The sequence below is a fragment of the Lissotriton helveticus genome, chromosome 10 (genome assembly GCF_964261635.1).
Source record: "Lissotriton helveticus chromosome 10, aLisHel1.1, whole genome shotgun sequence".
NCBI lineage: Eukaryota > Metazoa > Chordata > Amphibia > Caudata > Salamandridae > Lissotriton > Lissotriton helveticus.
Window position 1 is genome coordinate 1,197,096,074 of NC_136071.1, and position 27,086 is coordinate 1,197,123,159.

Consider the following 27,086-nt stretch of genomic DNA (forward strand, 5'->3'; position numbering starts at 1 on the left):
TAAGGAGAAAAGTCTGATTTCCTTAATAGACAACTGCTACTCCATCGGGCCATTGAAATAGGCAGCAAAGCCAGCGGGGCACCACCACCAAACATGGCCGTCCACCTGACTCATAATAGAGCAGGTGGACCGAGGGTTTGATGGAGGGTGGCGGGGTACCCTGCCTGCCAAACTCTAAGTCGGGCCTTTAAGATTACAATACCTTTGTCCTAATTTCATATAAGTATCTCAAACATCGATTACTGGGCATTCCCCTCTCGCTTTCTCTCACTTTGAGTTGTGTCCCTTTATGTATATGGAACTTGAACTAACAGATGCACTCATTTTCTCCTCTAAAATATCCACTTTTGCACACGGGTCAGAGTCTGTCAGACTGAATTAGCACCTCCTTTCCAATACATCAGAGAGTTTGGAAGTACTTGAGGCAACGCTAATCTGGTTTGTTATGCAGATAGATCTTGACAAACAGCAACAAAGAGCCTTTAATGTAATAGAGTATTTAATTACTGCATTCTGTAAAACAACTGTGAATAGAATATTTAAAATTGTGTTGGATGAATAACATTTCAAAATTAGAAGCCAGACAATATTCCTAAAAGAGACATTTCTAAAGTTATAACCAACTGTGAGACAGAGCACAACAGTCCAGAATGTGCACACAGAACAGTGTGATTTCAATTTCCGTTTACGCTACAGCTATCAGAGTGTGTAGGGTAAATTAGTACATTCAGAATAAAAACAACTTTCAATGTGGAATGAGGTGTATGCCAAAGACGCGGAAGAGTGACGATAGACAGTGGGAATGAGCATAGTATTTCAGTTAGTGTGTGGTGAGAATCCTAGCAAGGCTGCTAGATGAAGCCTACTGCAGACAGCGGTCAATGCTAGCGTAGAGGTATTGTTCTGCCCTCACTGTCCAGTGCTGGCTTAGAAGCAGGAGGCACCAGGGGTTCTTTGGATGAGGTGTTAGATGGCACTGACAAAACATTTTAGAATTTAAAGTTCAACACATATGTACATATATTCACCGAAATGAAATTTACATGAACATTAGTAGCTGCAGATGACTGCATTGTGCCCCCAAAACAAAAAATTCTTGATGGAAAAGTTAAACAACTGTACAAAATAAAAACTGGCCCTCCAAGCTACTCTCCTCATCGGTCTTGGGCTGAGCAACAGACGGTAAAAACGAAGAGCACAAACATACTGCCCTTTTAAAGTCCCATACGGGGGTCTAGAGCCTCCAGGCACGGAGTCGCGAAGATTCACAGCATTTGTCGTCTCCCTCAAGAGGGCACTTCCATATCCCACACTGAGTGCATGCAACAGAGAGGAGTGTACACTACAGCGGTCACATAAGCTCACACTCACATTCAAATACGAAAGACTGTTGGCTGCGGCTAAAGTACTTCATGGAGCTACTAATGCTAACGCCCCATGGACTGGTGATCAGTTTTACTCCACCTTCCACTCGAGCAAGGCTTTGTTGTATTGTTCGACATACAGCACTGAAAACACTTTGCCACCATGGGCACGTTGAATTACTAATTGTTTTGAATCTCTTATCACACATTGCATCAACCAACATGCCCAGGAAGGTTCTTTGTCAGAGAGGTCTTTGTCCTTGGTGAAAAACATCACCCAACACATTAACTTATTAGAACAAAAGCCATTACCGAGCAAGTTAACTCCAGGAAAGATGGTAACCAACATGTGCAGACCCAATGGAGACTCCAGCCATGAGGGGGCGAGTGATGCACGACCTGCCTTCAACCCAACTGTGCGCCACATTCAAAGGGTTTATTATTTGTAAATATAAACAGAGTATTGCGCAATCAGCAGAGGGATCAGAACTCTCTCTTTCCCTGCTGCTGGATGAGCTTTGGGGATTGCTAGCTTGGTAAATCAAACCCACTTGGATCTTTTTGAATTAACTACACAAAGCTAATACGATGTGAGCACAACAGATGCAGTGTGTAGAGGGAAGAAATATGCACTAAAGAGTGAAATAAGAACAGTAACAATTACTTAAAAGGAGGAAAACAATTCACATACAGGAACCTAGGTGCACAAGAAAAACAATACAAGAACTTGTGTACTAACAACAAAAGATAAACATGCGCAAAAGGAAACAAAAAGGACAGAAATACGAAAGTGTCAAATACAAAATCATGCACACCAAAGACACAAGTGTACCTCATTTACGCACACAAGACCCAAAACGTTTAAGACTGAAGTTGGCAATATCTGCACACAGAAGTAATAGGATAAAAATGTTGAATTCAGAACAAAATCAGCAACATGTGACACTGCAGGCCCAACAGGAAGACTGTAACCAGAATACAGGGCAACACGGGTGAAAACCTACATTTGTGTTTCACAGTACGAGGCACCATCATGCAACTGGCTTAAACAAAACCAACAGTTCTTTCATTTTTGCGGTTCATTGGAAAAGGTTTGGTGCAAACAGACTCACTCCAGATTTAAATCGGTCAGTGTACATCTTTCCTACTTCATGCTGCTAGGTTTTACGGTGTTGTGTTTTTAGTTCCCGTAAGGAATGTCCCATTGAGATCTACATGCAGGCCCTGTGCACGACACAATGACACTGTTCTACTTCCTGATGCACACCTTTAGTAATGACGAATATACAGGGTTATGAGCTCAACACATGGACAAAGCCTTCACTGAGGTTCCGAGGTCATCGTACGGGGGGTTGCTCCTTAAGATGAGGTGGCACAGTTACATTAAGCGCAAGAGAGGTTTTTCCTGACCATAGGTGGGTCCTAGTGAAGCCAACGTCACACAGTCCTCCTTAGATGGAAGGATAGGGCTTTCACTTCACTCCAGAGCAGATATCCTAAACGCTTTGGACACTTGTAACTTTAGGAAAAGGAGACATGAAGGCGCTATTGAAATTCCTCTGCATGTTCCTGGGATTTGCTACTTTGAGCACCTCCTGCGCCTACACAGACCAAGCTTGCGGTGTGTGCGGTGTGAGCTATTGTGTGAATGCACCCCTCCAGCTGACACTACTCCTACACCACATCCTATAGATATCGGACCACCAATGCATATAGTCGCATATGATGTGCATGCACTACTCCAACGTACACAATTCAAAGATCTATTGAGCCCAGTGTTTAAACAGCAGCATTCTACTGATGCGGCAGCTGAGCCTGAAGGAAGGTGAGCAAATAGCATCCCATGGCCATCTGAGAAAATGGATTCCAAAAATGGACACATTCTTTTCCAGAAGAACAGTGTGTCTGTAGACCACCAGGAGTGAGGATTCCAGAAAGGCCGTGCTAAAGTTATCATGCCCTCACTACCGACCCTTAGGAAATCGTCCTTAGCGGAGCTGTTGAACTGGACACGGAGAACCATGTGCCAGGGACCGGTGCACACAAATGTCGAGACACATCTGATGATCAATACTTTCTTCTGAACCTTGCAGTTGGTAACCTAACTGGTGTGAGAAAACCTCAGCAGAGATATTAGTCGGTTCGCTGGTGACTCAATGTCCAACAGGACCACATGGTGCAGGACTCCTCACTAGCTCGAGTAAACTATTCAAATATTGACTGGCTGCGTGCCTGTGCACTAACAATATGTGATACATCCTATAAGCAAGGTCTTGCCGGCCTCCAGGAACCCCCACACCCACAATGGGAGCAGACAAATGGGTAGATTTCCATCAAGTCTCCCTGGCGCACTAAATAATTCCATAAGGAGTTGGGTAACAATCTGTTCCAGAACCATACCAGTCAACTAGTGGAGCAGCGTGGATCAATACGAATAGGCACAAGACAAGAGACACCCATACAACCAGGAGCGGCGATACAGGTGCGTTGGTAACAAGCAACAATACTAAAGTAGGAACCAAACTACCGCCTTGCCGAGAGACATAAGCATCTGCCGCTCAAAGGGTGCAGTGCTAGTCTCCAATCAGTCCACCTTTCCATAACACAGTCATTTCATCTCCATAGCCGATGTATCCTACTACTCCTGGTAGTGCGTGGCTACAAGTTCTCCATCCTTTTCTACAAAGGATCATATTTCTTTCTAGCTGCTGCCAAAACAAATCACTGCATCTCTTCCCCCCACACAAAAAAAAATGAAACTTCACCGCCCTCAAAAATCTTACCTTGCATTAAAGTGCTAAATATTAATCACTGCTGCTCCCCAATCACAAAAAAACAAGAACGTTTGTCAATCAGGTGTACAGTTGTAGGAGAAACACCAAGGTAGCAACAAAACAGGCTCCAAAGGCAACCCTGGCTAATGCATCTCCCATCTTCTCTGAAGTGGCAGCAGGACGGTGTAACATCTTGGAGGGTCCTTCTGGATCAGAGGTTTTCACTCTGTCCCTCACCCCTCAACTCTAATCCACAAGAGTGAAAAGCAGAGAAGAAGCGCAGCAGCGGGCGGTGGTACCCTCTCTCTTGCTGCACAGAAGTCCATATTCTTACTCGGTCCTGCCGTGGAAGTCTCTTCCCCAGAGTAGCCACATCCCATGAGCGCGCCTCTGCCACAGAGAGGGGAAACAATCCGAAGCAAGACTTGAGAGCCACACCTTACTTGCCGACACAGCTCGGCCAGGAGGGTCCACCACAGGCTGCAGCCACGATGATAAAGATCACCACCTGTGGGCGAGGGAGAACACGATCAGTGGATCACAATATGGTACAACCGCTCACCTGAACAGCCAGGTGCCCCAGAGCAAGAAGATGCTCCAATGAAATGAGGGATGGGGTGGAGAGAGGCAGTGACGTTCTCAGATGAGACATGGTAGCTATACACAGGAGGGGGGGCTTATACAGGGAGAACAGAAAGTGGATTACAGTGCTATGGGGATAGTGTTACAGGGGACTGTTTTTAGTGCTGCCTGATAAAAAAAAATTACAGGAAAAATGGGGTGTTAGGAAAGGTGCAGGAAAAGGGGCAGTAGGTCACATCACAATATTCAAAGCATACAGCAGCAGACTGCATCCAACAAGACAGGGGTAAATCAGTGGACAAGACAATGGTGTGAAGAATGGGGCGCCTATTACACAGCACCCCTTGAACCCATTTAATGATTTCTTTTTGGGGGGAACATGAAGAAGACAAAATCCAAACTTGGAGGCCACTCATAGTCTCAGTATTACCAAGGCATGTGGGGGAAAATGGTGCTTAAACAAAAGGCCTCTACCATTCTTCAGAAGAGGTTTTGCTCCCTTTGGGCACTATTAGTAAGGTATTTGTTTGCCCAAGGATTTTCAAAGCCCAGGGTCAGTGTTCATCCTCACAATATCTTCAGAAGAACTAAATCCCAGGCACGCCTGGACAAATCTAGCCTGGTGGTGGTCCTGGCATGATGTCAACCCCTACCCCAAACCCAGGAACCAACGAGGGAAGACTGGGTAATGCCCATCTGGAGAACTAGATCTGATAAACGGTACCGTGCAATAGAGCAGACCACGGTGTGCATGTTGCGCTAAGCTATGATAGGGATCTATCGATCACTGACTCGGGTGTGTTTGAAGCCAGTGCTATCGAAACCTCTTTGGCTCACCAGTAAGCACCAGGTATTAGCTCAGGTGTTAAGGTGAACAGATACTGGAGAAGACAGGCAAACAATAGCGAAATACCAGCACCTCGTCAAAAATTGGCATAGGATGATCTCCTGGCGAAACCAAACAAAGGTTCAAATGAAACAAAGGTTCAACAATGACTTCAACCCCCCACCCCCACACCACCTCAACCTCATCCAGATAAAATTATATTGCCCAAGATTCTAGACGAAAGGAAATAAACTCAACCTGTAACCTGTAACATCTGTTTTCCATCACTGGTATTTCAATTCAATTGATAAACAATGAATATCTCTGTGTACGTGTGGGGCTCCAGAAGAATAAGGTACTTACATTCAGTGACACTGTTGCTGGTGGATACTCCATCTAACTGCAGATTCCTTACCTTACAATACCCCCAGGCGTCAGACCTTCGAGCAACATGTTGGGAGATCGGCCCACGATGACCCCATACTGCACCGGAAGGGACGGAGCAGAACAGTACTTCGCGCTACTCCTGCACGCAGACATATGTTTCTCACATTCTTCTCCATCCGTACCCAAACGTGTAGAAGAAATTGTTGAGATAATGTGCTGGTCATAAAACTAGGAACATTTGTAGGTGAAGAGGCCACACCACAGAACGTGAAGGCAGGGTGGAATCTGCATTTAGGCACAGTATCGACCAGACAGAGCATTACTGAAGGTACGTAACTTGTTATTCTGGTGGATACTTCCAACTACAGATTCCACACCTTTAGACTAGGTACCACAGCAGTCCTTGCAAAGGTGGAGGTCAGGCTGGGGAGTGGACTCCGATCGGAAACTCCTGTAGAACCGAGAGGGTGAAGTGACCTTCCCGCAGGACCTGGCTGTGAGAGAAATAGAAGTGCTTTGTGCTTTGTGAGCGTATGCACGTATGCCTATGTTGCAGCCCTGTGACTGTGCACACTGTGCGTGACTGCCATTGTAGCAGCTTTGGTCCTGGTGGAATGGGCTTGCATGGCTTCAGGGGGAGGCTTGTTGGCCAGTGCATAGCAGGTTTTGATGCAGAAGACTATCTGCCGACAGACGTCCGACAGGAGACCACAGCAGCTACGTGATTCCTGAAGGTACACCAGAGTACAGGAAGCATGCTAAATATTTGCAACGTAGCCTCTTATCAGATGAAATTCAAGAGATGCTGAGGTCTTTACCTTCAAGCCCTTAGGTCGTCTTATTAGATTTAAAATTGCAGGAGGGGATTAAATCCCACTTCTTTTTGTGCTTGTGTTTAGATTTTAACTTTGACTTGCTGAACAACCTTGAGCGGGAAGGCGACTTCTTGCAAGACTGGTACCTTGACCACAACCGGTCCCACAGCTTGGAGAAGGAGCTGGACTTATGTTTCGACCTCCATCTTATCTTTTGCTCCACAAGGCAGAGTTTCACTTAACCAGTCTGGAACGGCCTTCGGATGATTAAGGCCACATTTATTGCACAACTCAGAGTCATGGCTGGAGACCAAGCACCACAGACGCCCTTTTATGTGGGTCCGTGACCCACATCTACTTCCTGCAGTCTCAGCCCAGCTTGAACCTGGTCATGTTCGGTGTAGACATTCCCGAGCACAATGCAACGTTAATTTATGAGTCTTGAAAGGCTGACAAGTTGGGAGCAGAGCTCCAGATCCGTGTATATGGGCTCGGAAAGAAAGGCACTGGTTTTAGTTTGTAAGGGTGTTGCTTATATGCAGCTTCGCTTGATCACTTCTGGGGCAGGTCGGAGTCATCGCAGAGCCACACGGCGCCACCCTCTGCGGCACGGGAGCATTGCTCAAATAATCTCTGCTAGCAGTCTGGCGACTCGGGATATTCTAAAAGGTGAGGAATCTGTAGCTAGAAGTAGCAATCAGAAAAATCTGTCTCTAATAAAAAAAATTTAAAAATCAGAAGAGACATTTTGTAAATGTATTTGTTAATAAAAAGAAGCTATACGCAGATACGAAGAATACCCAAGCAGCGAAATGGACTAAAGATATGCAGCATAGCATAGCTGCACAATACATTTTTAGGTTGAAGCCTACCAGACGCTAAATACATCCTGGAGACATTCGGAAAGCTTCCCTGGCAATACATTCCGCCAATTTCTAGCCATTTGCTTTGTAGTTGCTTGATTTCTATTTACTGGCTTTATTTGAATTAGGCTGCCAGATCAAATGTGTCCCTTCTATGGAGCACAGTCTGTTTACAAACCCTTGTATTATTCTACCACAACAGAGACAGTGATAAAATGTCAGGCTCGGTCTTCGAGAGACCTTAGAGTTACTTTTCTTTCTCAGACTTCAAAGTGAATTTTTTTTTGACAATTCTGCTCGGTACTGGGGGTGTGCTGGAGGAGGGAGGTATGATGTTATTTATTTCTAGCACAGAACAAAATTTAAATGCCTTTAAATTAACTGTGGAGATTTCAGAATATATTAGAATTGTGAAAAAATGAAGCATTTTTTTGGTAATTCTGATGTGCAGTGGAAACAAATATTTTAATATGATTAAATTAAAATCAATACGGTAGGTGATGACACTTCCACACATTATCGTTTGTGCGATGTTCACTTTTATCAGTAAATGGTATGTCTGTGCAAATGTAATGGACATTTCAGTTGAACATTTGTTGTCTGTAATGGCAGTGAGCTACCACACCAGGTAAACTTCACTTTATGCCACTCCACTCTGCACCACTCCACCCCACTCTGCACCACTCCACTCTACTCTACTCTGCATTACTTCACCCTACGCCACTGCACTCTACGCCTCTCAACTCTACACCACTCTATGCCAATACAGTCTATGCCACTCTACTCTGCAACACTGCCCTCTACACCACTTCAGTCTAGGCCCCTACACCAAACCACTCTACACCATTCTACTCTGCACCACTGCACTCTAGGTCACTGTATTCTACCCTGCACCACCCAACTCTACTCTGAAACAATAAACTCAATGGCGCTGCATTTTATGCCACTCTACTCCACTCCAGCGAAATCTACGCTGCACCACTCAGCGCCACTGCACTCTGAACCAATGCACTCTACGCCAATCTACTCTGCAACACTGAACTCTACTCTGTATCATTACAATCCCACTCTACACTACTGCACTCTACTCTGCACCACTCTGCTGCTCTCTAAACCAATGCACTCTCCACCACTGCACTCTACATCACTGCAGAATACTGCAATTCACTAAACGCCACTCAATCTACCCTGCACCACTGCACTCTACGTGCCCACGGAATCGACATCACCTATGCTGACAGCACCAAGTTCATACTCTCCCTCTCTGACAAGAAGTCAAATAACCCAGATCAGTTTCTCTGCCTGAATGACTGAACACAAACTGCCTCAAACTCAATACAGACAAGAAGAAAATACGATACTTACCTGTAACTGTGGTTCTCCGGTATTGGATCTTTCATGGATTCACAAGCTTGAATCATTCCCCGTCGTTGAAGTGAGAGTTCCACAGTACAACTAGAAAAGCAGTGTAACGTTAAACATAGCTTGGAAAGGCTATACAACGTTCACTTAAGTAACGTATCTCTGACTTTTAAAGCAACCAGACTCTAACCAATCAGGTTGCAGAGCATCAATTACCAGTCTGGAATGGCCTTCAGATGCCCATTGCCACATTAATTGCACAACTCGCCGAGTCATGGCTGGAGATCAACCACCCCAGATACCCTCTAGAACACTCCCCTCAGAGGCTCAGATTTCAGAGCCTAAGTGTGAATACGAAATAGTACCAAAGAGAAGGTGAGCCTCTCTGGGGAGGAGGGTGGCTCGCATGTGAATCTAAGAAAGATACTAATACTTGAGAACCACAGTAACAGATAAGTAACTTATTTTCTTCTCCGGTATTGGATCTTTCATAGATCCACATGCTTCAATCAGAATAAATAGCAGTTAAACAGCTTATCATATATGTACATATAAATATAAATGTGCATATATATCAACATATGTAATGTTAAACGTGCACAATGTATTAGCAGATGGCGGGGTATAAGTCACTATGAGAGCGCACCTTTACTGGAAAAGATGACCTAACGCCGCCTGGCCCACTGCAGCATCTCTGAGCTCTGTGAAATCCAAGCAGCAGTGCTGCGTAAATGTTTTTCTATCCTTCCATGTTGCTGCTCTGCGAATACCCTGTATTGACGCACCGGTAAACAAAGCTGTAGAAGCTGATACACTTCTACTAGACTAAGCTTGCACTTTAGTCTGTAAAGGGCTGCCAGTTTGTTGACGACACATGTACAGCTGTCGCCATCCATCTTGCAATACCTAGTTTCGAGAGGGGATCACCTTCCCTAGGAGCACTGCATGCTACTAGCAATTGATCTGATTTACGAAATTGTTTTGCTCTGGAAAGATAAAACTTTAAACATCTTTTAACATCCAAAGAATGCAATGTTCGTTCTGCGACACCTTTTGGAGCTGGAAAGAATGTCTAACTCTAAATATTAATTTAAATGGAATTCTGATGGCACCTTTGGAATGAATTTTGGCATTTGTTCATGGCATTACTCTATCACTTCCAAACTGCAGAAAGGCTCCTGAATGGTGAATGCTTGTATTTCACCGACTCTTTTAGCTGATCTGAACGCCAAGTAAGAGTGCCGCATCGGCTTTGTGAATAGGCTCAAATGGGCTCTTCATCAGTTGGGAGAATCCTGTATTCGATTGCCGGAGTAGAGGAGAATGATTACTGGCGGATAAACTCAAAAAAGCCCTTTGAGAAATTCTTTGATGAGCCTGCTAGACCATAATGAAGGCGGTTGATGATGACCTTGTGAAACAAGATATGGCTGCCGAGTGAACTTTAATTGAGGCATGAATGAGACCTGACTGTGTCAGATGTAATAAGGAATCATTTCCTCCAGTGAAGATGATATAGGGTGTATTTTCAACTTGACACCAGTTACAAAACCGCTTCCATTTAAGACTGCAAATCTTGTTGCACTATCTGCTCTAGCTTTGCAGGAATGTCTTTGCATTCACTTGGGATGTTCAAGTGTGCAAACTCTTTGAATTGAGGAGCCACGCTGACAAGTGTGCTGAGGTTTCGTGCGTGGTCTGTGGGCATGGTACCCAGTGCGGGGGGCAACCAGAGGTCGTCCCATGCTGAGGGGATGAGTTTGAGGCAACTGTTTTTCATCCAGGTGGCGACAGCTGTGGAAGATGATGGAGGCGGAATTAAGCATCATCCCACTCAGTATGTACATCTCCCACTTCCTCTTCCCCTCTTTCTTCATCTGAAGACATACTATCATCCACTGGGATACTTTTTGATTGTGGTGCATGCCTTTGAAAAGTGGCTGTTCGTATATTACGCAGCATTTGCGGGGTTTGAGGAGACACTGAAACCTGCCTAGGTGAGGTCAATGTAGCTGGGAATCAATTTTTTGTAGCAGTCTGTGAGCATCAGTCGTAAGTCTGACACTAGTGTTTTTGGTACACATACCATGTTGTCCTAGAATTGCTGTTGCAGATACAATTGGAATTGATCTGTGTAATGTAGCGTCTCTTGTTGAGGAGGATAATACTCCTGGCCATAGTAATGATTGCCTTCTTACTCTCCATCCTGCTGGTACTGGACATCCAGCTCCGGTGGACTGTGTGTCTCAAACGGACCATCTTCATCAGACTCGTCCCCATTTAGGAAATTAATATGTGGTAAGGGGGATACTCTACTAGGAGATGTGTGTTATTGCATTAAAGAAACAGCTTTACCCACTTTCTTTCGTTTTTGCCTCATTAATGATGGTTTTACAGGCATTGTAGGCTGTATTGTATTCATCGTCGACAGTGTTGCAGTAGCAAATACTTACTTGATAGTCGACAGTATTATTGCCGTTTTCGCCTGTGAACAGATGACGATCACCGTCATCACTGTCGTCATAATTGATGCTGATGTCGACAGCACAGTAGACTATTTCTTGTGGATGGGGCACTCACAGACTATTTCTTCACCTATGGTGCTGACAATGTTTTTTTTTTAATTTGGGAGAAACCTGAGGAGATGCCGTAGAAGGTTCCGATTTAGATTATTATGGTTTCTCTGAAGCGATATCATGCCTCCTATGTTTCTGAGAGTGTTTGTTAAAGGGGCTTCCCTCCCTAGAAGACCCATGGAGAGTCTTTTTTTAAGACATTTTGGGAGATTCACGAGTTGACTGAACTTCTGAGCTTTCTCTTTTAGGTACTCTCTAGCCAGATGAGGAAGAAACCTCACTTTCCTCGGCTTTAAGTTTTTGAAGCCATCGTAACTATCTTCCCTCTCTGTCCTTTAAGATTTTAGAAGAAAATGTACGGCAGATCGCGCAGTTCTTTACCTTGTGAGATGGGTAGAGGCAGTATATGCAGTCCTTGTGTTGTTCTTCAAAATGCAGCCTCTTCTTCCCACAGGTTCCACATGGTCTGAAAAGAGCTTTTTTTAGCCAGGTTTAACATTGTAGGCAGTCAGATGTTAGCTGGTGCTAATTTAATATACAACAATTTCTTTTAAAATTCATTAGGTAAGTTGAACTGAGCAGAGCTCGGGGGAGACTCCCGAACATGTCATGTAGTAGAAAATCTGAGACAGAGTCTAGAATATTCTAGAGGGTGCTGCAACCTGACTGGTTGGTGTTTGGTTGCTTTTAAAAGAAAGGTATATGTTTCTAAAGTGAAAGTATTATAGCCTTTCCAAGCTATGTTTAACTTTACACTGCTTTTATAGTTGTACCATGGGACTTTCACTTCAACGACGGGGAATGATTCAAGCATGTAAACGTAAATCTATGAAAGATCCAATACTGGAGAAAAAGTAGTAATCTTTGGCAAAGACACTTCGCTCTTCGACTCCATTCAATGGCCAGCCGAATTCAGATCTGCATCGCTCTTGGCAAAGAACATCGGAATAGTAATCGACAACCAAGTCACCATGATCCACCAAGTGGATACAATCTCCGTCTCTTGCTTCCACACACTCAAGAAGATCTTCAAATTGCTCCCCACCAACACAAGCAGAACCATCACCCAAGCCCTCACCACCGGTAAATTGGAGTAGGGTAACGTATTCTGCTAGAATCAACACTCAACTGACCAGAAGACTCCAGACCATAACAAACTCAGCAGTCAGGCTCACCCTTAACCTCCCCCAGAACTCATTTCAACCCGCACCTGTAAGCGCTCTACCTGCTCCCAATCCACAAACGAGTACTCTTCAACCTCCTCATGCACACATACAAAGCCTTGCACAACCTTGGCCTCACATACTTCAACTACATAAACTTCCACAAACCTGCCAGACACCTCCGATCAGCAGGACTCTCGCACAACCCCCTGCATGTGCAGAACCAGATCCTATACATCTGAGCCTCCTCCTCACTTTTTGAATGAAGCAAGAATCTGAGGACTTGGCTCTTCACCTAGCGCCGACCGTGGCTCAGTCCACACAGCTTCTGCTTCAGTAGCAGGATACTCTCCCGGGCGAGTTGTGCACTATACGAATACACATTACACATGTCTGAACTGAAGCATGAAGCTGTGATCTCCGACAGTTGCAACACTATGAGGGAAGCTGGTGGCCAGTGGCCAGAGAAGCCTTAGAATAGAACTAAGTTTAAACACTGGAAGCTGGAGCTCACTACAAAAGGAAGCTGTGTATGTGGAAGGGCCAAGACGTTCACCCAGTTGCTGCAAGGATACATCCCGTGGTGGGAATGGATACCAGCCTCACAACAGAACCTAAACATAAAGTCTGTCGGCTCTACCCACAGAAGTCTGATCCTTGTCCATTCAACCCAAGTTGGTCAGAAATGTGGAGAGTGGCCCAAAGGAAGGCAGAAAACAGACTCCACACACGTTGTGCACACTGGCTGCTATGTGTGAAACAGGCAAGAGGGTGTTTCATTTCGAGCGGCAGATGAGGGATAAATATGCGAGAAGGATAGGAGATATCCTGACTTAGAAAGAGCTGGTGCTGTCCTGATGGAAAGGTAGCATGATAACATACAATGGAATACACTGAACAGGTGAGATGTGCAAGAACACCGGGCCCAACACTAAGACAATGTGAGCTGGAATATAGCAGGGATTCAACTTGACATCAGAAGGATGCCTTGCAGTGAGCTGTGCATGGGGAGAAGCCATGTAGTGCACTCAGAAGCCTGTGCCATCCTGACAGCAGAGTGTGGGAAATATCCTTACGAGTAGGAAGTGGAAGAACAGAGGACCCTATACCTACACCAAGACGGAAATGGGAAGGTGCCATAGAGGAAACTTGAATATTCCTGGGTTGACCTTGTCATTAGAAGGGTGCCTTGCAACACACTCTGCATGGAGAGAAACAAAGGTGTGAGCTCAAAAGGGTGTGCAGAGCGTACGGAGGAGCATTGGAGTGAGTTGAGCAAGGGGTAGCGTGAACTGCTGATCACTTACAATGGATATCGCGATGACGACGATTGTCAGCTTCATGTTCTTCATACACATTGCACGGGCTAGGCTCCGGCTGGTGGTTTTGAATGTGACAGACTAGGAGAAATAGACACCAATTAGTAAAGAATTTAGGAACAAAAGGATATCAGTCTCACTAAGTCGGACTCACATTGGTCAACAAGCAGGCTCCCTACACAGAACAAGACATTGTTTCAACAGATTGTCTCAATTGAATCTTTTAATTGTAACTCGTCATCCAGATTTGTTTTTTTACAACCAGAAGACAAACTGCACAGGACAAATTATTCTCATATTCAGACATTGTCTATATGTCCGTCATTTTGAGATGGATCCTTCACCTCACAGACCATTCGCCTCTATTAAGTTCTGTTTGGTCCACTGCCTTATTGGAACAATGGGGGAAACTTACAAAGCCTTGGAAATGGCAACAGAAAATAAAGAATTGAAAAGCGCTGGCATTATATCTCCCGATGTGGATGGCCTCCCCTGCCCCTTCTGAAAAATCCAACACCTTGGCGAAGAACTGTAGCATAGTATGTAGGAAGTGGGCCACCCCATTGATTTTTTTAAGCTAATCAAGCATGCCCACAAAATTAGTGCCCAATTGTCCAAGGAAAGCCCTAGTTTTAACATGAGCACAGTAAGAAATTGGTTAGACAACAAGTGTCTACAAAAAAAACCCATCTCTATTCTGCCATGACTCACAAAAGCCAACACCCTCAGCAAATGGATGTATGACGTTACATCGCGAACTTTTACAACGCACACCGTTACAACGCAATTTTTACAACGCAGATACATTTACAACAAATGTTTTTACAACGCATGCCATTACAACGTAAGTATATGTAAGTATATTATTTAAAAAAAAAATGTAATTTATTAAAATTTATTTAATTTAATAAATTAAATTATTTTTTAATAATTAATTTGTAAATATATATACTTTAAAAAATAGTTTATTTAAAAAAAACAATTATTATTAAAGAACTAATATTAAAAAATAATAAAATTATTAAAATTAATTTAAATTATTTAAAATTATTTATTTAAAAAATGAACCCTAAAAATACCCGTTACCCTGAACCCTTAAAATACCCATGTACCCCATAACCCATACCTAGCCCTGAAACCTAAAAATACCCCTCTACCCCAAAACCCATACCTAGCCCTTAAACCTAAAAATACCCCTGTACCCCAAAACCCAAATCTAGCCCTGAAACCTAAAAATACCCCTGTAGGGAGGAGGAGCCTAGCTCGCGACCGAGATGGCCGCGCTTTAGCTCGGCTCCGTTCGCCCGCCTGTGTCTTCACATTTATCCTGCTGTTATCCTGCCCCGGGAAGCCCCTTTTGCTGTGTGCTAGTGCTACAACGCTCTGCGGGCACTTACCTCTTGCTCCGGTTGTCCTGGCTGCTGTGGTTCCGGTGCAGCGCCTCCCCGATTGTTTTGGGGAGTGGAGGGCGGACTGGCCTGGATCTTCTTCCCGGCTCCCGGGCCGGACGGAGCCTGCGGATTTCCCCTTCGGGGCGCGGTGGAGGTGGTCGGAAGGCCGTTGTTCGTGTGGGCCGGAGGTCCTTCCTGGCCGAGTCCCGTTGGGAGGAGGCCTATGGTGGAGGCGCTGCCTTCCGTTGTCGGAGCTCCTCGTGTGTCCGGCTTGCTCTCCCTTTGTTCTCCGGTCCGGCCATTTTGATTTTGCCGCCCGGACTCGGAGAACGGGACCGGCGGAGTTGGGTGGCCGGCGCACCCCTTTCTTCTGGTGGCCCTCCTTCCTGCCCGGGGTGCTCTGTTGCCGGTCGGCTGGACTCCATTTGCCTTGCTGCCGCCCCGGCGGAGTTTGTCGGCCGAGCGGCCTTGTTGGACTCTCAAAATGGCGACCGACCCCGGGTGTCCTGGCCGGGCCTGGGCGAGCGCTGGAGGCCCGCCGCATGGCCCGGGTGTCGGATACTGTAAAGGTTTTCCTACACTTAAGGAGGTCCTGGACGCCCTGCTCTCCTGGCGACTCTGGATAACTGCGCCTGTTATGGCTTCGGAGGTGACTCCTCGCGACGGGCCTCCGGAGCCCCCACGGCTGGATGTGGCTTTGCCGCCACGGGGTGCGGTTGGAATTATCCTGGCGGAATTGGCCCCGGTCACGACCGCGTCTGCGGATGTGTGGGACTTGATGGCGCCTCCTCCTCCTGCGCTATCTCCTTCTATTCGGGCCCGGGAGCTGGATTTTGTTTGGCCGGACCTTCATGACTCTCCCGCTTCCTATCGGCCGCCGCTGCCCGGCGATGTCTCCTGCGCTGGCCCAGATGGGTCGGTCTCTCTGGACATATCCTTGGACTTGTGCCTGCATCGTTTGCTCCACTTAGTGACTTTCCTGGATCTTCCGTGTTCCATTTCACGTGTCTTTTCTGGACTGCCGTTGGATCTTCCTGCTGTGTCTCCTGTTCTTTGGGGCCTGGTCCTCGCTGGATCGGAACGTTCCCACTTTGGACAAACAAGGACAGGGCTGATGTATACTGGCATCTGTGTGCGATAGTCTTGCACTGGTTTGGAGGGTCAACATGTCCCGGTATGGTTATGTGTGGCTGGCTGGTGCTCCTGGACTTTACCCGATGATCTTTGGCTTCCCGGGTACTTGGTTCTTCAATTCAGGCGGGTGACTGGGTGCGTTTACTCCTGTCTCCCGGCCCTCCCCCGTGTATGTGTATGTGTGTGTCTCCCATCCCTTCTTCCCTTCCCTTCCCATTTTTGTCTTTGATTCCGACTTAACTTTGCTCCGCTATATTTCGGGTTCTATTTAGGGCGACAGGCACGCTGCGGGGGGGGGGTAGGCCGTAGCCTTCTGCAGGGGTGCAGGGTGGGCTTTAGGGGTGGATTGGGGGGGTCTGTCCGTATTGGGGGGTCTTTTTCCTCCCTTATTTTCTTTTTTGTCTGTTCTATGGCTCTTGTGTGTTCACTTTTTCGGGATTCCGTCTCCTCCTGTGTCCCCCTGGGGAGTTTCTGTGACTTTCGTCCTCCGGTGTGTGTCTGATTGTGGCTCGCTGGGTAATTTGGTATCGACTTCTCGATACGTTGCTGACCGGATTCTCTTATCCTGCTTTATCTCCTGGGGGTGCGTGGTTTGGTGGGAGTCCCTTCTTTATCCCCTTTTTCTCTCTCCCCTTTTTCCTCCTTTATGAGGGTCCTTTTAGTTCTGTCGGGGTGCGTATCGTATTGTTTTTTACAACGGGGGCCCTTTGACCATGTCTCCTCACTTTGGGTGGGGGCGGTGATGGGTGGGCGCGGTTTTGTAGATGCCATTCTCGTTTCTTTATATTCCGATTTTGTTTATACTTTTTGATAGCGATGTTTGTATGGCTTCTTTTTTTCATTCTGTGTTCCTAAGCTGGCGGCTTGCCGCGGCCCCTCCTCCCTGGTTGTTTCCTACACGGCCCATTGTTTTTCTGTCCCCCGCCCCGTATTAGAAAATTAACCTTTCATTATCCTGTTCTTTCTGATTGCTCGATGCCTTTTATTGTCTCTCCTGTGCTCCTGGTATCGTATCCTGTAAAAGAACTTATTTTCGGTTATTACGTTTTCTACCATGTGGTGGCCAGCCCTGGTGGGTTGTAGGCCCGTATTTGTGAGCTTTCTTTGTACAATAAAGGATTTAAAAAAAAAAAAAAAAAAAAATACCCCTGTACCCCAAGACCCAAACCTAGCCCTGAAACATAAAAATACCCCTGTACCCCCAAACCTAGCACTGAAACCTAAAAATACCCTTGTACCCCAAAACCCAAACCTAGCCCTGAAACCTAAAAATACCCCTGTACCCCAAAACCCAAACCTAGCCCTGAAACCTAAAAATACCCCTGTACCCCAAAACCCAAACCTAACCCTGAAACCTAAAAATACCCCTGTACCCCAAAACCCAAACCTAGCCCTGAAACCTAAAAATACCCCTGTACCCCAAAACCCAAACCTAGCCCTGAAACCTAAAAATACCCCTGTACCCCAAGACCCAAACCTAGCCCTGAAACCTAAAAATACCCCTGTACCCCAAGACCCAAACCTAGCCCTGAAACCTAAAAATACCCCTGTACCCCAAAACCCAAACCTAACCCTGAAACCTAAAAATACCCCTGTACCCCAAAACCCAAACCTAACCCTGAAACCTAAAAATACCACTGTACCCCAAAACCCATACCTAGCCCTGAAACCTAAAAATACCCCTGTACCCCAAAATCTATACCTAGCCCTGAAACCTAAAAATACCCCTGTACCCCAAAACCCATATCTAGCCCTGAAACCTAAAAATACCCCTGTACCCCCAAACCTAACCCTGAAACCTAAAAATACCCATGTACCCCAAAACTTACCCTGAAACCTAAAAATACCCCTGTACCCCAAAACCCATACCTAGCCCTGAAACCTAAAAATACCCCTGTACCCCAAAACCCATACCTAGCCCTGAAACCTAAAAATACCCCTGTACCCCATAATCCAAAATTAAATATATACTATTACTTAAATTAATTTAATTTACATTTTTAAAAAATGATTTTAAAAAATAACATACTTACCAATACTTACGTTGTAATGGCATGCGTTGTAATAGCATCTGCTATGTAATGCCATGCGTTGTAAAGGCATGCGTTGTAACGGATCCTGCGTTGTAATGGTGTGCGTTGTAACGGTGTGCGTTGTAATAGTTGCGTTGTAAGGGTTGTTTCCCTCAGCAAATATATGGGTGAAATCTACATCCATTCAGAAACAAATAAATGTAGATGGGAAGAGATGCAAGGCACAACTTGCTATCAAATTATTCATAAGAGCATCAGCTCCGCATCTAAAGAAAATTACTTTGAGTCCTCTTTTCACCCTGGATAAGTAACCCAGACCCTCTTTAATATTAGACGATGACAAGGTCACTTTTTGCGGCAAAATCACCTCTGTACAACAATACTTTATTGGGGCAATTTCCAACTCTCAAATCAAGACTTCCCCAAACCTCAAATTATATTTCAACCAAACTGTCTAAAGTCTGGGCAGGTAACCCCCTATTCTAAAAAAAAAAAATAATAATAAACATGGCTAATCATAAGGACTTAAACAACATCAGACCAATCCCCAACATTTCGACTCTGGCGAAACTCCTTGAGAAATGTGTCCATGTCCAACTATACAACCACATAGAACAATTCAGTCTATTAGATCAATTCCCATTCAGCTTCCGTCAGGGTCACAGCACTGAATCTTTCATTACACACAGAGCTGACGACATGCTAAAAGTGCCGGATCAAACTTCATCTTGCCTTCAAATCCTCCTCAATCTCTTGACAGCTTTTGATACGGTCAAAGACGACAGCTTACTAGATCTGCTGGAATGCAGGATGAGGCTATCAGGGTAGATCCTACACTGGTTCGCCTCATTGCTCCACAACAGAACTCAAAGTATCAAGGTTAATCAGTCCCTGTTCAATTCCACACCGGTCACACAAGGGGTCCCACAGGGATTCTCGCTCTCATCTCCTCTCTTTAACTTGTTCATGGAGCCTTTAAATTGAAATTGTGAATCTATCCAACCTCCACTATCACATGTATGCTTATGAGGTGCAGCTGTATGTGAAAATCTCTTCCCTCGAAGATAGTCAGTCTCCCACCATAGCTCTACAAAAAACACCAAACTGCCTAACCTGCAACTCCCTCACACTAAAATGCCCTCAAAACAGATTTCCTCTTAATCGCCCCACCCCCAACAGTCACCTGGCATCGAAGAATGGTGGAAGCAACTTACAGCTCTTAACTGCTTACCACAACTTATAGACTCCACAATATCACTGGGAAGAACGCTGGACAAGAACCTGAACATGCAGGAACAGCCATCAAAGGAGCAAACTACCATACAAAGAAAACCTTTCCTGCTCCTTGATGACTTTAACTCAAGCCCTAGTGATTTCCAGGTTGGACTACGGAAGTGCAACCCTCTGCAGCATCCCTAGATATAAGTTGGCTCCACTAAGGGCCTCTCTTAACTATGCAACATGGCTCAACACAGGATCCAAAAGAAACAACCACATCGCTCCAATCTGAAATTTCTAAACTTGCTGCCATATGAGGTAAGGTTATAGTTCAAATTGCTTGCATGACCCATAAAGCCCTACACTTCAACACCTCGAGGTACTTTGCGCAAAACTGGAGGTGCCTTGTGGCTGCAGCACCTTATTGTTGAAACCACAGAAATGTTCCAAAAAGAAAACCCACAACCGAGCCTTCTTGGGTATTGCCCTGAGAATTTGAAACTCCCTATCTCCCGAAATCAGACTGAAATCCTCAACTGACCTAGAACCTACGAACTCTACTCACCGGGCTCCAATGTGGTGCAATGTCTACACCTATTTTTATTACTCGCTTGTTACTTTCTAGTTCATTGATCTTTCATCCTGGTCCTTGTGGTGGTCTACTCCCTGACCTGAAGAATTAATACAACTTGTACCATTCTCGAATAGGTTGTTGTTTTGCTCAAACTGTTTCTTCTTTCCTGACCATTTGCAAGGCATTCTGAAACCCTCAAGGGTCATGTTCATGCCATATAAAACTTTATAAATAAATCAAATAAAAAAACTGAAGCCAGTTACACCTTTCAATAGGACCCTAAGACACTACATCCTTCAGCTCAAATTCTTGAAAAACATACATTAATACATGATAATTCAAACTTTGTCCTAGTTTGCACCATCTATCTGGAATATCTGAAAGAGAAGATCACACTTCTCCACTAGTTCCCTCAATTTAGGAAGAACTTAAAAACTTTTATTCTGCTGATAATCTGATTGAAAAAGCATCAGGGCCCACTGAACTCCCACATTTCCCTTTACGTTCGGCCTGCAAGGTCTTGCCACATACTATGCTCCTCACTTCCTTCTTTCAGCTAAGAGAATGTTCACGGCCTCAATGTAAAGGTTATGAAGCTAGTTTTCTAATTATTTATTTATTTATTTATTCAAAGTTTTATATAGCGCGAACAGGATCCTTACAGATATCAGAGCGCTTCACACAGACAGGGTAGGGGCAGTAGGAGTCAACAGAGATAATGGGAACAGTATAATAGTCAATAACATGGTAATAACATGGATAATGGAAACATACATAAAACCAATCCATATACAATCAGGTAAGGAAGTAATATAGGACAGCACAAGTCATTGATCCCACTACAGAGGTGTTCAGGTGGATCAGTAAACCAACGTGTATCATATCTTGGACGGTAGTAAGAGAGTAGCGTACTAGTGCCCCCAACAAGTAGAGTATAGTGCCAAGGGATAGGGTGAGCAGTGATACAAAGCAATGCAGAGTCTCTGAACCAACATCTATAGCGATCAGGAGATCTTGGCCAGAAGGATTGTTTTCACCTCTTTCTTGAAGAGTGCACCCGTTGATACACTGATTTAGTGGAAAATATCTCATTACAATTTAATTTAATGAATGCGGGGAACGTGAAACATGGGTGGCTTGCACATAATTGACAAATGCTAAAATATTGTCACTAGTATGGAATCAATGATTTTTCCAGCTGCTAACAGGACCAGCCCACTTTGCTGAGAGCACCCTGCACATGACAGTTTGCTAGAAACAGGGACTTTTGGATTCAGTCTTGTATCCCACTCACATTCCATTACTTCAACATAATTGTTGCGTCTAACAACCAGTATCAGCAACCATGTAAAATGGATAATAAACTGTGGAGGCAAATCACCACAACAGCGAGTGAAGTCATACTGGTCGTACAGGTCAAGGTAGGTCGGGCATGTGGAACCAAATATCAGCTTGCTGCACACACTCTAGCATACAGACTCTCTTGGGAAGGATGATAGAGTTTCAGGAAGTTAGCCTAAAACCAAAAATTATTTGGGTACTCTTTGCTGGAACCCAATAGCAACATCTCACAGAGACTGACTGCACCCTAGCCATTCTCAGCACAAAAGATAGGGGGCAGAGCAGACACATAAAGGGGGCTCCACAGTCAGGACCAATCTACGGAGCAGGACAGAGCTGGGAAGAACCAGCTTGTACAGAAACCACCAATCTGTTAACAGCCAAACAGGGAGCTATAAAAGCAGGAATACCTTGTCAGTCCTCAAGATGCAGAAGAAAAGATAGGGGGTGTCCTGACCAGCCCTTCTCTTTCTTACAGGGAAGTGAGAATCCTGGGGTAGAGGAGTACTCTGGGTAATGGGAGATGCAGGGGAACCATGGGGAAGTGTCCTGGCCACCTCTACCCTCTCAGAGGAAAAAGTTGGAAGGAGGGGTTATATTGGATTCTTCAGTCTGGATTATTATTGAGCACTATTACCTACAGATACAAATTCTCCATCAAACTGCATAAAAGAAGTATCACACAGAATGATAAAATGAAAATATAAATTTATAGATCGCAGCACTTGCTCAGAAAAAAGCCACAAGGTGCTGTGTTAAGGCTTCAATAGGTCCAGTTGCGTGTTAGGGAAACAGGCGTCGTAACCAGGGGCACTATAAACCAGTGCATCTGATAGAGTAAAATTGGATGACAAAGATAAAGAAAAGATCAAACCTTTCACATTGTTGAAAGAGATTATTGGAACAGTGGTGCATGTGTGGGCTTTTCAAAAACTATTTCAACCCCTCCACCAATACTTTCCATCCTACTACAAAACACTGCTGAAATGGCTACGGCAATGTCCGGTAACGAGTTATCCTACAGGCAAACTTCGATGGGAAAAATGGGGTCAGAATCAATATCTGTGAGGAAATCAAAGATATCTAATTTGTGTCTGGGTAGGGAGCGTACATTAAAAAAAATACATTTTATAGGTTAGAGATTTAGTCAATAGGTTATAATTTAACAATCTCTGCCCAAGAGGAGAGGGACATACAGGAGAAGACAAAATTATGTTATTTATTGAATGGGATGCATTATCACAAACCACTGGTTTAATAATGTTGTTACATGTGGATCATTAGTCTTACCTTTAAGGTCAAGGAGTTCTTGGTGACAATATCTGATCAGTGGTAGAGTTATCAGACTGAAGGAGGGTGGAGGTGGGCAGGATGGGGGCTGGGTATGGTCCGGGCGCAGATGTGCACCAGCTTTGTTTTTAAAACCTACTGTCCTGGCGAGGGGATGTAGTCCAGCAGAATAAAAGACTAGAACGCTACCTGCTCTAGTCACAAGACCACTCGTAAAAACGCAGAGTAAAATAAGGAGAGAGAGGGCAATGATAAAACACTAACCGGAACCTGGCAGAACGTGTGTTTGAGGTCAAGTTCCCTTACCTCACACTATCTAGGAAGTAAAATTAATTAAAATAAATATCAAGAAGTACAAAAACAAACATATAAGAAAGACTCTATGGAGTCACAAAGCAAGGTCCAATGGGAGCCAGGCACCTCCCGAAATACAAGGAAAGAAAAAACAGAAGTGCTATAGGATTTGCACGAGTGCTACTTGTCTACTTTCCTGAAGTACACAACAAGTCATGGATGGTTGCCTGAATTAATCTCAGCAACTGGCAATTACTCAAGCTCCATTCCAGTCCACTGCTACTTTGCATACAGGGTCACCTCAGTTTGGACTCCGCTACATGCAAAGCAGTCTTGCCCCAGATCCAATAACAGTCTAGGACCGGTTTCATCCTCATTAGGGCTCATCTGGCAGGTATTGCTTGGTTCCAGTAATTCAGTGTGCAGAGGAACAAAGTCTGTGGATGTCTTGCTGCTGGGCCCTCAACTGTTGTTTTACAGTGAGATTTTCTCTATTGTTTTTTTTTAATCAAATTTTATTAAGGGAGTTTTGCCTCCGATACATTATGATTGATCATCATTTCCTTTTTTAAATGCCAAGTCCACATTTGCCAGATTGGTCATATTTTCACCCATGACAAATTGCATTTCTAACCCATTTACTATTTTCACAGCTATCTTTGTAAATGTTATTTTTTACAATTCCTATTTAGTTGTATGCTCTTTTGTCTCATGTAGTCTTCGGTACTTCTAGTACTTAAGCAATCTGCAACAACAGAGAGCAAAGGGACACGACCAGATCTGTTTGCGAGTCACTGAACTGGAGCGCTGTGGACACACAGAAAATGTGCATTCATCCTAGGGCTGCCCATCCAACTCAATATGGCCGACAACTTCCTGACTGTTTTTGAAAGGGATTCAGATGTTCTGATGGTTAAGGATCAAATATATATGAAAACTAATTAGCATACAGAATGGTCTGTAATCTTTCTACAAATGTCAATGTCTCTATTTGCCACATAAAGCAGAATGCAACACAAAATCATCCATGTTCAGCAACAAGCACATTAATCAATAACCTGAACATATTATGTGCCGTTTATCAATATCATCTTGTATAATAATAATTAAAATAAAAAATTAAAAGAAGGAGAAGCAGATGTTTCAGACAGTGATTAATGACATGCCACAGGATTCACTTTGAAACGTTTTTGATGGTGCTCGTGAGTCATGTCACTGCCCGAGACGTCGGAAATGGCTTTCGGTGAGTCTCCTGTACATCAAGGAAAGGCCCTCGAAGATTACCGACAACTTTGAGGTCTCCGATGTCCTCCATTATTAATCGCCCAACTTTCCACAGCACTCTTCAATACTCCCTGAAAGACCTCAACATAAAGCACTCTCTGACATCACACATTTAAGGATATTATAAATCACCCAGGAGTTCTGTGACCCTAGAGAGAAAGAGGCCAACAGCAGAGTGCTTAGGAGTACAAAGAACTCTAATGTGACTTGCAATATCCTTTTAAAGTAAAATATACAGCCACACGTACACAATCAATCTCCCCATTAAAAATACAGTTTCTCCCTCTACTGAAAGATGTCTCTCTGTGGAGGTCTGTAATATTAATAATAGTGCCAAACCTTTACTTCAAACACGCCAACCTGTAGCTTGAAATTTGTGGCAAAAATATATGGCGAGGTTAGTCCCTTATAAAATATGCTGTAATCTACAGATTAAATCCCTTGTTTCTTAAAATTAACCCCAGCAGTGCAATGAATAGACAAGGAAACATTCAGAAAATAAGCTTCGAAGCTACACTTATGCACATAACAATCTACACTCCAAAAGGTACCCCTTGAGTTACTAACAATCCATAAATGTAAATATCCTGACATGTCAGAGCCAGTGAGAGACACTGTGACACCACTCCGCAGTAATATGTTATTTACGAACTTGTTCATACTTACCGAATCAACAAGGTTTTCAGTCTTATCTATCAACAGCTCCAGCCGTTCTCCTCTCTGCGCAACAAGGTCTGAAGGGAACACAAGGAGGTTGTGCAAATCAGCAATAATACCTCTGTGGAATGCACAATCAGTCCAGAGATACCCAGAGGAGCAGTGACGTATTGAATCGGTGCAGTGTGGGACTTACCAATATTGCGCACCATGATGCCTTTCAGCTCATCCACCTGGGCCTGGGTTTCCACTATGCGGTCGGGTTCTTTGCTCTGAGAGTGGTGTTTCTAGTCGAAGAAACAGCAGCAATAAATATCCTGAGCAGGCAGAGTTTACAAGGACATGCTATAACAAACATATATTTCACTGAGGCACGCCGCACACGGATGGAGCGAAAGCTGAACACTCAGCGGGCCTATCAGAGGGGTTCAGCTTATACCTGCGACTATAGCACAAGTCTCTGCACCACTGCTAGTATCAGAAGAGTTCCTATCCTTTGGGCCACCAGTCAGGTTCAACAGATTCTTACTTCCTAATGGTAACAATTTCTGTGTTTTCTAGTATACCCTCAGTCTGGCTATATTAAGGAAAACTGGCATAGTGTGGGAAATCAGATATAGAGTTCTGAGCCACCTGGCAATTCCTATTTCATATGTGACCCTCCGTGTCCCACTGGTAGTCATTGGTGAAAGACCCCCCATTTCACTCCTCCCCTAGAGGAAGCCATACCCCCAGTATCGGTCCATCTGAAGGGAGGGCAGAGTGAGGCTCCAAATGTTGCACTCCGAGAGCTGCGGGACCCTCTGATCTAACTCTGGGGACGCAGCAGATGCACACAGCATTGATTTCAGGGAGTCTGTCACTTCATACGCCCCAATGTAAGAGATAGTAAATTACCAGCTGTGCTGCCAGTACGCTGGAAAACTCGCTGTTCATGGCATAGGGAAGGGCTGTCTGAGCTCGCGAGCCATACGTGGTCTGGAATCTTTTCTTTACTTCATTCAGAAAACTGAAGGCTTTTGATCGCTCAAAATCCTAGAAAGATAAACCACACATAAATCTTCAACAACAGACAATATACAAAATGATGCTTGACAGGAGGCCACTGGGTATCACGCTGAGCACCAATTCCCCACCAACTGCAATGAACCCTCCCCAGGATCTCTGCACTAATTCATGGGACTACCAGTAAATTCCATGTCAGGACCGGAGGTGATGATTATGCATCAACTTTCTTAGAGATATTTACTCAGTGGGAGTACCGAAGATCATTTCTCTAATAAAAATGTCCTAAGAACTCCCTTGCTCACTTTGCCACTGAATTCAAGCTAGCCTGGCTGATGAGGGGTGAAACCCTGAAACCCCTCCCAGGACTAGGTTCAAGACTGATTTACATATGGCTGAGTCCAAACTGGGGTGTCATAGTGAGAAAAAGAACAAAGGATTAAACCCAGATCTCTTGATTGGAGAGAGGGGGGGGGGGGGGTAAGTGGGGGGCCGGGGGAAGGGGTTGTAAAGTTTCAGCATTCCATCCATCATCTTGTTGTAAATCATTATATATATCAAATGCTTACAAAAAAATGCCCATGTTCTACATCGATTCTTACAGTGAAACATTAAAATGCAACCAAAGTTTAGGTTATTTGCAATTTCCCAATTCAACCAGTTATGTTAACATTATTTGTAGAGCGCACGTACACCGGTTGGTTTCTTGGCACTATATATAGGAGTAGCCAGAGTCCTGGTGAGTGTTTCATATGCCTGAGTGAACAGCCATGTCTTAGGGAGTCTCCTGAATCTCAGGAGGTCTGTACAGGATCTGATATCAAGGGGTAGGGC

The 27,086-nt window shown here is 44.6% G+C and overlaps 1 protein-coding gene across 1 annotated transcript in view; it reads right to left on the reverse strand.

Annotated features, from left to right (window-relative positions):
- Positions 1-481: 481 nt before the first annotated feature.
- Positions 482-27,086, reverse strand: part of VAMP7 (vesicle associated membrane protein 7) — an 81,672-nt gene continuing 55,067 nt past the window's right edge. Inside the window, exons 4-8 of the mRNA XM_078664059.1 lie at positions 26,145-26,282; positions 25,444-25,534; positions 25,257-25,324; positions 14,020-14,112; positions 482-4,646 (exon numbers count right to left, since the gene is read on the reverse strand). Coding sequence (XP_078520185.1) covers positions 4,578-4,646; positions 14,020-14,112; positions 25,257-25,324; positions 25,444-25,534; positions 26,145-26,282 — 459 coding nt within the window. The 3' untranslated portion in view covers positions 482-4,577. The remainder of the gene's footprint in view (positions 4,647-14,019; positions 14,113-25,256; positions 25,325-25,443; positions 25,535-26,144; positions 26,283-27,086) is intronic.